The following is a 12,117-nucleotide window of genomic DNA, read 5'->3' as shown; positions in this document are numbered from 1 at the left end:
ATCTGGCCCCCGGGTCGTACTTTGGGCATTACTGGTCTAGAGCTATAATAGTATACATGAAAATAAATATATAATAAACATGAACATTAAAAGCGTACTAATACTAAGTAAGCGGTTTAATCAATTAAAAATGTATTTTTCTTTACTTAAAACCTGCAATACCATATATAACATTATCAAAGTCAAATTTTTAAAATTTAATTTTATTTTTAAATATTCTCAATAGAATTGCTGGTGAGTTATACCACTTCCGGAGGCGCAGTGGCTGAGCGGTAAAGCGCGTGACGATTGCACATGTTCGAACCCTGGCAAAGACTGGGATTTGTAATTTCGGGATCTTTCGGCGCTCTGAGTCCACCCAGCTCTAAAGGGTACCTGAAATTAGTTGGGGAAAAGTAAAGACGGTTGGTCGTTGCTCTGGCCACATGACACCCTCGTTAACCCTGGGACACAGAAACTGATGACCTTTACATCATCTGCCCTGTAGATCGCAGGGTCTGAAAGGGGAACTTTACTTTATACCAGTCCCATCTTCGATCTGAAATAGTTTTTAATTTACTTCAGTAATGAACCAGAAAAAAAAATAAACCCAACAAACTTTTGTTTAAAAATAAAAAAAAGGCTAGTCTTGGAGTCAGAAGATTAGTGAGGAATGAAGTATTTTCCGTGGCTGCGCAGTCCCAGCTGTGACCTGCATATTTTGCCACATCCAGGGCAAGCATAACCATTGTCCGCAGGCGGTCGATTTCGATTTTCTTTTGGTCTCAAATGTGTAGCCTTCGTGAGTGACCTCCAGCTGTCTTGTTCTGTGGCTGCAGGTGCTCTCTTCTATGTCAGCCAAGGAAAGTTGACGCCTAAGCTGGTCGTTGAAGTTAAAGTTTAAAAATAAAGCTTATACGAAGTATAATTGTATCAGCTAGTTTGGATCAGTCATGGAGTTGAGTTTGTAATAGATCCAGACCAACAGCAGTTACTCCCTGCGAATAAAAATAGTTTTACCAATCTGTTTTTTGTCTAGCTCCATCCCGTGCTTTTAGCTTTCTCTATACGCTATGAATGAGTCTATCACTTATCTCGACCAATGGGGAAAATAGGATGGTGGTGGTGGGGGGGGGAGGAGCAAAGAAAGGGATATCTGATTTAATTTTACCGTAATCGCTGCTTAAAAGAATTTATACAAGTGAGGATAACGACATGAATTCGAACTCTTGGCTCAAGCCTCCTCAAGCCAACATCCTAACCACTTTGTTAGTGGGATGCTTATCAAAACAGAAGATTGTATTGTTATTTTTTGTTTGATTCAAACTTACTTTAAAGCTGTAATCTATAAAGAGGAATGATTCTGTCATGTAAAATTTCTTTTTTTTTTTTTTGATATACCAAAACAAAATAATTAATTACCAATAGCTAATTAACTAATTGCTTAAATTTTTATATTGATTCTTGTGTTGTCATGTAATTATGCTAAGTTTTAGCTTGATCCGAGATTGGGTGTCTCAGAAATAACGTGTACAAACTTTTTACAAGACAGAGTGAGTTGATATAAGCTTTTTAAAAACCACTTTGGTATTACAATACATACACACATTTGGTGAAAAAATAGTCAAATGCTTTGTGTTAGGTTTAGTAGACTCACTTGGAATATAGATTTATAGTGTTGATTTCACGCTTCGGCGTGTAGGCAGGACACAAGGTCAAGGTTAGCCGCAAGAATGTGACGTCGCTCATGTGCGCGAGCTACGTAACGTGACCAAAAGGCGGGAAAAGAAAGATGATGGCGTGGGCGTGGAAGAAGGGTCTTAGAGGTTTCGGGAACGAGATTTTAAAGGTGTTAGTTGACGTTTTACTTCTCGTGAGAGTCAGAGAGTTAGAGAGTAAGATTTAACTATCGCTAGTTAAAGTTCAAAGCTGGTTAGTTTGTTTGATTATTACTAAAATTATAGTATCCAGTGTATCTGATTCGTATTTTTTAATTATATATTTATTATTTGCAGTTTGAGTTTAACAGAATTAAACTCAAGAATATATTTATCTCTACTGTGTCAATTTATTACATCTTAGTTGTGATTGCATTCTATTAAGGGCGCCACCTAATCCACATGTCAGATGATTTGTAGAGAACACAACACAAGTGACTGTTACAAACAGTGTTTGTTATTGTAATAGTAGGGCTTAATGTATAGTTTCACTCTACCATGGCTTGCACAAGATTATGAGTTCCTGGCCAACAGTTCCGCTTGAATGTGTGACTGCGTTTTGGAGAGGGGTGGAAGATTTGAAGTTTAGTGGGTGACTGGGCTCTGGTCAGAGTCGGAGACTAGTTTTCGAGAGTGTTTGATTGTAGATTGAGAGAGTCAGTCGAGAGCTGTTACAATGGGAAAGGTTTTTTTTACTCTCCAAGAGAGTCTGTGTTGGTTGATGTATTTCAATTAGAGACAAGACGAAGAAATAAATTAGTAAATAATAGCTTAAAGAATTTTTAAACAAGTAAAATTTATTTTCATCAATATTGTTCCATCAAATTGCTATAATTAATACCAAATAAATGAACATGAATAAACAAAATTTTAAGAATGAAATCTTAATTGTTAATAAAAACATTCATATTTATTTTTAAATATCAGACTCTAACAGTTTCGACGTTTAAATGATGGCTGCTTAGTGGTGCGATATACGCCCAAGATTATCGTTCGGTCGTCTTGATGGTCTAAGGTTCATACCCTGCCTGCGCCACATCGCCCTGCGAAGATTTTGACTAGAAAGTAGGTTATCAACTCTGAAGGAACATCCGAAACATTTTAAACATTCTACAAAACATAGTCATATGAATACAACATATACATATATGTAAAGACCATTAAGCTAAATACAGGTCTGCTTACACAAATCAGTTACAGTCTGTATTACAGAAAAATGTAATTTTAAAAAAGTAAAGAAAACGCTAAAAATAGACATGTTAAAAGTCTACCGTGGATAGGTCGAGTGTAGCAAACCTACAGAGATCAAGTGGGAATAACATGTCTGCAATCATTTAAACACTAAATATATTAAATGAACGTCACAATTTAGACATTTTAAGCCTAAAAATTTAATTTATAAGGTTATAAGGTACAGTAATTAAATCACTTTTTCCCTGCTTCATGTCGCGTTTGCATACATCAGTATACAGTAAAAGTAGAAGATTAGCAGCTCCCCTGCCTACTGTTAGATCACCATACAGAATGACTCATGAAAGTCGACCTTGTGACATTGTATGAACGTGACCAAGCTTGCCAAGGCGTCATGTCATAACGCAGCGGATGTCCTGGCACCCAGCTCTTTCTAGCTATTCTTCATTGGTTATTTTATTGTGCCACCTTATATTAACTCTTTTTCTTCGTAATTATTTACCTCATTCTGGTGGAATCAACGCCGGTATCGTCAGTTAGGAGAGAAAGAGTTAATGAATCGCCTTAGGCATCGGAGGTGCCATGACTAGGAAGAAAACCGAGTGTCCCAGGTTCGAACCCTGGTGAAAACTGGGGTTTTTAGTTTCGGGATCTTAAAGCGCCTTTCCAACCAGCTCTAATGGGTACCTGACATTAGATGAGGTAAATTAAAGGCGGTTGGTTGTTGTGGTGGCCACATGACACATTCGTTACACGTGGTCAGCAGAAACAGATGACGTTTTCATCATCTGCCCTATAGATCGCAAAATCTGAAAGGGTAACTTTACTCAATAATGAGAGGGTGATTGCCACTTGAGGTGGTTTATTAATAATGTTGTTGGTAACTTTTTAAAACTTAAAACAACAACTCAAGTCCACAGAAACATTTGTTTTCATTTCAATTGGCAAATATTTATCAGTTAAATCACTTTGACAACAAACGTACAAATAGCCTCGGAACATACAAAATAACAGGCATGGTTCTAACAGCAATTTTTCCGCCAACATTCATTAAAGGACCAAAGAGACCAGTAGCAGCTGTAATTATTGCAGCACCCGTCTCCAAATACATATTGAGTCTATTTCTCTTGCATTGCTTTCTTTTTGTCTCGGCGATGTCTACAAGTTCCATAAATTGTTTCGTTAAACCCTCTAATGTATTATCTTTTTGATATTTCTTAATTATAAGTTTTGCTTTTTCTTTAATCTGACTTGGTTTTCCAGGGTCAGTATCTAAATCAGAGATACAATCAAGTTTTTTTGTAAGGGACTTAAGCTCTAATTCCAACTCTGTTCTTGTTTCGATTGAAGTCAGAGATTTTCTTTGCTGCACCATTGACCTCTCTAGCGCTTCCATTTTGTTGATTACGTCATTGAAAAACTCTAAATCTTTTGTTTGTAGTTTTAATATATTTCTAACTAAGTCTATAGTTATTTTTTCTTCCTCAACAACTAAACCGTAATTTAAAAAACCATCAAATAAGAGTTTTCTCTCTTCCTCGAGATCGTCCATCTCTTTTTTCTCTTTACAGCTTCGAAGTTTGTATTTTAAGTTTTTAATGGCTGTTCTCAAATCATGTTTTAACTTTCTCAATAACTGAAGATGGATTTTCTCCAGCAGCAGTTCAGCTTCGGATTTCGGTTCCTCCAATAGGCTTACTTCCCCCTCTTCATAGTAGACTTTAGCGTCCTCCACTGCTAACTCTTGTAACATTTCGTTGGTTTTCGATTCGTAAGACATGAGATTTTCCATAGATTGATCTTGGGCCACAATTTCATTTAGTTGGCTCTGTATTTCGATTAATATTTTTTCGTAATATGTCAGCCTCTCCGGTAAGATCGACTCTAACTTTACTCTTTCATGCTTCCTTTTTGCATCTTCAAATTTTTGGTCCGTATAACTTTCATCTAAACTGTCTGCCGTTTTGAGCAGGCTCTCTATTTGTATTTGATTCATTTCTTTGTCCTCGTCATTTTTACGAAACAATACAATCCTTTTCTTGCATTTTTCAAACAGTTTTCCCAACTCCCCTTTTTGCTGTAGGCACCACTCCTCAAAAGTGAAAGGTACATCTTGTTCCTCATTATTTTCATCAAACTGGTCTCCGTGAGTAAAAAGAATAATGCAACATTTTTCCAGACATTCGTCTCCAAAAATTTTTTCAACTATATATATGCAAGTCTCGTTTTCCTTCGTGAATCGATCTGAATATTTTAAAACAAGGATGATCGCCCTTCTGCCACTTGGCGGGCAAAGACTTATCGCTTTATACATCTCTTCCAAACTTTTTATTTTAGCTTCGTTACTGTTAACTGAAGTGTCCATTATGCCAGGGGTGTCAACTACAGTCACTGTCTTACAGAAATGTGTAGACGTGGCTGATTGCGGTTCAGAGGTCACGGAAATACCAGAATCAGACTCGACAAATTCATTTGTGCCACTTATTGAATTGCATAACGAGCTTTTTCCAGTGCCGGTTTTACCAATGAAAAGGAAGGTGTAGTGGTTCTCGTTAAGAGTATTTCTGAAAATAATTAACAATTATATTTAGGAGACTTAATATTATATACTGAACAAAGTAGAATGAGTGTTGGCCTATATGAAATAGAAAATATAACAAATCGATCGTAATATATGTGAATAGATCTATATCACAAAATAATATACAAATACATGATCTATAAGGACTTTTCCATTGCGTTTTTTATATGTTTGTCATGTATTAACAAGAGTACTGTACACATAGACGATTGTTAACTTTGTTTGCTAGTAGGTATATATATAAGCTAGGCCTTTTTTTCGGCCATAAAGCTAGTTTTGAACAGTTAAATGCATGGCCAGATAACCACAAAGAGTAATAGGTCAGCCAATCTTGCGATAGTCTGCTTGTCCACTAGTGACGGGAGAAGTCCAAAACCCTCCAGGATGACACAAGAGGTTATCACTGTACAACAATAGACGATATAAAGTCTGCGTGTTGGGCGGCATCTTTTTGAAAACAACAAAGTCTGGAGCTTATATTTTCTGATAATTATGTGTATTTTAGTATAGAACAACTATCTATTAGAATACGTTGCAGCACTAGAGACGCATAACTTTACTGACTTTACTATCATATCTTTTTACAATGTTGTATCTCTGTTGCTTATTATGCATAGATCCCAGATTGTTTAATATTCATTCATAATGTTTCATCCATTTAGTAAAAATATTAAGCGATTTTAAAAATCTCCTGAAAATAATAATAAGGTTAGTCTTCGAGTCCAAAGATTAATGAGGAATGCACTATTTCCCGCGACTACTCAGCCCCTGCTACGACCTACATATTTTTGCAACAATCATCACTTGTATTTTGTTCTCCTAGAAAAACTGAAATACCATCGGATGATGACACATTCAAAGGAGGCTAAGCATGTGATTTGTACAGAAGAAGAATGCTGTTGTTATCATCGATGTTGGTAATATATTGTTTGCATAAAACTAAAGACAATACAAAGAATTAGTCTATAAATGATTATTTAGCTATGCCTGTAATGTAGTCAATTACTGTTTACTTTAATTCCTTCTGTTAAATTTATAGTCTTCGCGCAATGTTCCAGGTGAGACGTATTACCATAGCATTAGCTAACCTAACAAAATCGCCGAAATCTTCAAAAGAAAATTTACTACCAAATGCACGCTGTCTGTAATGCATTACTTTTTTGTCGGCACTTCTTTCAAGTTCCTGAAATTGTTCAGCTAATTCCAGGAAAGACTCATTTCCTTGAATCTCTTCAAGAATTTGCCTTGCTTTTCTTTTAATATTAATTGGTACTCGAGGGTAATAATCGGAGACAAGGATGTCATCGAGCTGACTTTGGAGTGACTTGAGTTCTAATTCCAACTCAGCTTTTGTTTTGATTGAGATAAAAGAGTTCCGTTTCTCAATCATTGACTCCTCTAGCTCTTTGACTTGGTTGATTACATCTTTGAAATACTCTTCATCTTCAGTTTTCAGATTCAGGTCATTTCTGTCGACATTAATAGTTATCCCCTCTTGGTTTATAATTAAACCGTACTCAAGAAAGCTTTCATACAAGATTTTTCTTTCTTCATCTACTCTGTTCACTTCTTTTTCATCTTTACAGGTTCGAATGATGTAATTCCATTTATCGATGGTTGATGTTAAAACATGTTTTAACTTTCTTAATAGCTGAAGATGAATCAGCTCCAGCATCTTTTCGGCTCGTGATTTTGGTTCCTCGAAAATACTTGATTCATTCTGTTCATAGTAAACGTCCTTATCCTCTAGAGCTAGATCATCACAAACGTCAATGACTTCCGACTTGTAAGATTTAAAATTTTCAATCGTTTGATCTTCAATTAGGTTTTCATTGATCTTGACAAGTATGTCATTCAATCTTTGATCATAGTGTGTCAGCCTCTCTGGTAAGATGGACTCTAGCTTCAGTCTTTCATGTTTCTTCTTCGCCTCTTCAAATCTTTCGTCGGTATAACTTTCATCCAGAGCGTCAGCCAGTTCAAGCAGACTCTTTATTTGTATTTGATTCATTTTTTTGTCCTCGTCATTTTTACGAAACAATACAATCCTTTTCTTGCATTTTTCAAACAGTTTTCCCAACGCCCCTTTTTGCTGTAAGCACCACTCCTCAAAAGTTAGTGGTACAACTTGCTCCTTATTATTTTCATCAAACTGGTCTCCGTGCGTAAAAAGAATAATGCAGCATTTTTCCAAACATTCCTCACCAAAAATTTTTTCAACTATATATATGCAAGTCTCGTTTTCCTTCGTAAATCGATCTGAATATTTTAAAACAATGATGATCGCCCTTCTGCCACTTGGCGGGCAAAGACTTATCGCTTTATACATCTCTTCCAAACTTTTTATTTTAGCTTCGTTACTGTTAACTGAAGTGTCCATTATGCCGGGGGTGTCAACTACAGTCACTGTCTTACAGAAATGTGTAGACGTGGCTGATTGCGGTTCAGAGGTCACGGATATACTAGAATCAGACTCGACAAATTCATTTGTGCCACTTATTGAATTGCATAATGAGCTTTTTCCAGTGCCGGTTTTACCAATGAAAAGGAAGGTGTACTTCTCATCCTGAAGAGGCGTTCTGAAAAGGATGAACAATTACTTTCAGGAAACGTAATATCTATATTATAAAGTAGAATGTGAGGTGTATGTATGTATGTTACTTATAGAAATCAAAACCGCTTGACCAATCTTGATAAAACTAGGCAGGAATGTTCCTTGGGTACTAACTTAGACCGTAGTGTATGTATTGAGGTCCTAAAACAAACTTAAGACCCTCAAAAAAAAAAAAAAAGTTGTCCGACTCTTTTACAGCTATAGTATTTTATGGATCTAGGCCATGTCTACAATGTTGACATGAGAAAAGATAGAAAGCAAAGATAATAAAACTTCTCTTCGCACAGATAGTTTTATACTTTAACACATAAACATATTAATTAAAGTCCATTCATTTCATATTTTGATCAAATAAACATTCAAATTTGGTTTTCTAAAGCTACATTCGTTTACGAAAGCTGCGAAGCCCAGTTGAGATGGGCCTAGATCTATATTCATTCATGAATCGCGTACTAAAAATTATTTCGTTTAATTGTTTACTTTATAATCCCATCCCTAGATCTAAAACTCTAATTCAACTCTAAGATGATAAAACTTCTCTTCGCACATATAGTTTTATACTTTAACACATAAACATATTAATTAAAGTCCATTCATTTCATATTTTGATCAAATAAACATTCAAATTTGGTTTTCTAAAGCTACATTCGTTTACGAAAGCTGCGAAGCCGAGTTGAGATAGGCCTAGATCTATATTCATTCATGAATCGCGTACTAAAAATTATTTCGTTTAATTGTTCACTTTATAATTCCATTCATTTAACAAAGCTATCGCTCTTTTCGTTTTTAATAGATACGAATGTATCGACTTCGGGTAAACAAACCAATTTTCGCAAAACTAATTTTATTTTATTTTCGTAGCGAAAGAGAAATAACGTGAAAGGATCATTAGCTACGTTTAACATACATCTAAATCCAATCCACTAGATTATTCAAAAGCATTTTTTACATAAATTAGTTCCTGATATATGTGACTACAGATTTCCTGGCAAACATTCTTTCATTAGACATTACCAAATGGTTACACATTAACGCATCTCTCTACTGAGTCTATTCCTAGGCCTAGGTCTAAAACTCTTATTGAACTCTAAGATGATAAAACTTCTTTTCGCAAAGATAGTTTTATGCTTTAACACATAAACATACTAATTATTGTCCATTCATTTCATATTTTAATCAAATTAACATTCAAATTTGTTTTTCTAAAGCATTTTTAATACATTGAGTTCGCTGTTCGCTAAAGCTGCGTAGCCGTGTTGAGATAGGCCTATATTCATTCATGAAAAAAAGTTCACGCATGCGCAGCACAGAATGAACTCTATAAAAGCCAATTTTTAACTCTAGATTAGTGTAGATTTAGATCTATGTCTAACTCAAGATCTACATTATATTTTATACACATGAACATAACAAATTTAGTCTATTCATCTCAAATTTTAATCAAATATATGTAGGCCTACAAGCAAATGTTTTAATTTGAAAAAAAAAAAAGGATTTAAGCCTATTAGCTATTTGATTTGATAGCTTCATTCACACTATTTTTACATTCGCTTTACTTATTACATTATTATTTCGTTTAATTGTTTACAAAACACTCTCAGTGACTATATCGACAGTAATGCGCAAATAAAGACCCGCGGGTCGCGGGTAACATATGTCTAGTATTAGATAAAGCACGAAGCAGTAGCGTCACTAGAGGAGTGCGTGGGGTGCGGGCCGCACCGGGTGACACCCGATAGGGAAAACAAAGTCGCAAAATATATTGAGTTTAAAGTTATTGATACGTGTTCAAAATTAAAACCTGAAAAGGAAACATTAAGTTGGCATTTTCTAAAGTTATTATAGACTTTTAAATGCTAAGATAAAAACGTTCAAGTTTTTGTACCGGTCAATTTACTCTTCGTAAAATTGCATTTTTTTCAATAGTCGTCCACAGGAAACTAGCACTATAATGTTAAAAGGTTTCCATTAAGAGCTGTTTAATGTTTACTAAGCAACAGCTCGTACAGTTGATGTTCATTCAGTTTCTAATTTTAAAATCTTAGATGTTAATCTATGTAATAACTAACGATAAAATGTCAGAGGCAAAAACAGCAATCAACGAACTGAATCAAAGTGCAAAAAAAAAAGAACTAAACAAAGATAATTTTTAAATGGGAAGAATAAGTGGAACGCTAGAGGGGTGGTGACACCCTGATCCTACCGCACCGGGTGACACCCATCCTAGTGACGCCACTGGCACGAAGCAGTATATATATATATATATATATATATATATATATATATATATCTTTACATTTAGTGTCAATTCTAGTAACAGTTTCCAAAAAAAAAAAGGAAAAAAAAGAAGAAGCATTGATTCTTGATACCTACTGTAAGGATTTATTTTGGCTCATGATGATGATAGGTCAGATGTTTAGTTTTTATATGATGCAGATAACTGGAAAAAAAATTACATTAGTTCCTTTTCGTGAAGGGTAAATAAAATTAATAATAATAATAATAATAATACTAATAATAATAATGATGAATATAAAAAAATAAGAGTAATCTCGTCTCATAATTATTATTTTGCAATTTTTAGATACATACTCTTCTTTATCAAAAGACTGAATGCAACACTAAATTGTTATTTTTTGTGTGTATTTTTGATAATCAATTACTAGATCTAGATCTAAAAAAATAAAATTATATGTTACATAGGTTAGGGTTGAAAAAAACAAAAAACAACAACTTGACTTCTTTGAACTACTTGACAAAACAACGCCTTGATCCAACTTTCTACAAAATGTTCACGATCGATCAGTGGCGGATAAGAATTTATTTCCGGTTTCCAGTCTAGTAGTATATATATGGAAAAGACTTACATGAATATCTTTATCTTCTTCATGAAAATGCGAATGTAAAAATGAAGGAAATCTTGATCTTACAGAAGATATTCTATTTTCAGTCGTATTTTTTCTCTATAGTAATAGTTCTTTTTCTTTTTTTTTTTTTTTTGTTCATAAAATATTCAAATATTCTCTTTTTATATATTTTTTTACTGCTCGAAATAGAAAATAATAATAAAAAAAAAACAATCTCAAGCTTTTTATCTTGTTTAAATGTATAATTTCTATGAATTAAGCTCGCCACATTTATAAATTGTTGGTACCGTATTAAATTTGAAAAGTTTGTATTTTCTAAACTAACAAAAAAAACACTACTTTTCCAAACATGTATTAGATATGTATATACATTCTTACATTTTTACAACACTGGTATCACATAAGAAAATACTTTACCCTTTGGAGGAATAATAGAGAAACAGCAGCTTATATTAACAGAATATAAAACTTTCCCTGTTTCGGAGACTTCTCGGAAACTCTATTTTCTAATTGTAAAAGATGACGTCAGTGACCTTGACACCGCTTACCTGCGCTGCGCGTGAGCTCGTTTCATTCACCGACCATCTGTTCCCTCCTGCTACTTTAATATTATACAGTGTGCTTTCTCATTCCTATTTTCGAAGAAAATTTATTATTATTTTTCTTTATTAGTCCCTCTCTTTCAGACCATGCGGCCTATAGTGCAGATGATCTGTTTCTGTAGCCGACGATTAACGAGGGTGCCATCTGTCCAGCACAACGACCAACCGCCTACTGACAAGAGGAACAGGCCACACAAAAGTAACACTTGATATGATAAATATAATATAAAAATATGTGTTTTTTTTTTAATTCATCCTCCGCGATTATTTTGTTTTTAATTACAAATGAATGTTAATTTTCTTTTATAAAATAGGAAAAAATTACACCCATAGACATCAATAAATATAGACTGGCCGAAGGAAGTAACTTCATGTAACTTGAAAACATGTATATCTATTGTATTCGGATTTCCGAATTATGAAAAATTGTATGATCTTCATTCTTAGAGATTAAACAAAACACTAGTGAAAACATTTTAATACTTATATATGTTATGGCTGAAATAGATATGAACATTTAACTTTTATACTGCTCATAAATGCTGTATAATAAAGTACACAAAAT

General features: G+C 34.2%; 1 protein-coding gene across 6 annotated transcripts; it reads right to left on the bottom strand.

Annotated features, from left to right (window-relative positions):
• Positions 1 to 2,474: 2,474 nt before the first annotated feature.
• On the bottom strand, positions 2,475 to 11,460 carry LOC106072023 (uncharacterized). 6 transcript variants are annotated; one of them, XM_056042342.1, is made up of 3 exons: positions 11,368 to 11,460; positions 10,457 to 10,523; positions 2,475 to 8,048 (listed from the first exon to the last, which is right to left on the bottom strand). In XM_056042342.1, exons 2-3 carry the CDS (start codon positions 10,477 to 10,479, stop codon positions 6,503 to 6,505), a joined length of 1,569 nt encoding a protein of 522 aa, XP_055898317.1. In that variant the 5' UTR covers positions 10,480 to 10,523; positions 11,368 to 11,460; the 3' UTR covers positions 2,475 to 6,502. The 6 variants fall into 6 exon arrangements, with proteins under 6 accessions (XP_055898317.1, XP_055898315.1, XP_013087721.2 ...); XM_056042340.1 differs by having other exon boundaries at positions 11,329 to 11,408; XM_013232267.2 differs by having other exon boundaries at positions 2,475 to 5,452; positions 11,329 to 11,405.
• Positions 11,461 to 12,117: the final 657 nt, after the last annotated feature.

Source organism: Biomphalaria glabrata, chromosome 9, assembly GCF_947242115.1.
Source record: "Biomphalaria glabrata chromosome 9, xgBioGlab47.1, whole genome shotgun sequence".
NCBI classification, from domain to species: domain Eukaryota; kingdom Metazoa; phylum Mollusca; class Gastropoda; family Planorbidae; genus Biomphalaria; species Biomphalaria glabrata.
This window is presented reverse-complemented; position numbering and strand designations above follow the sequence as displayed.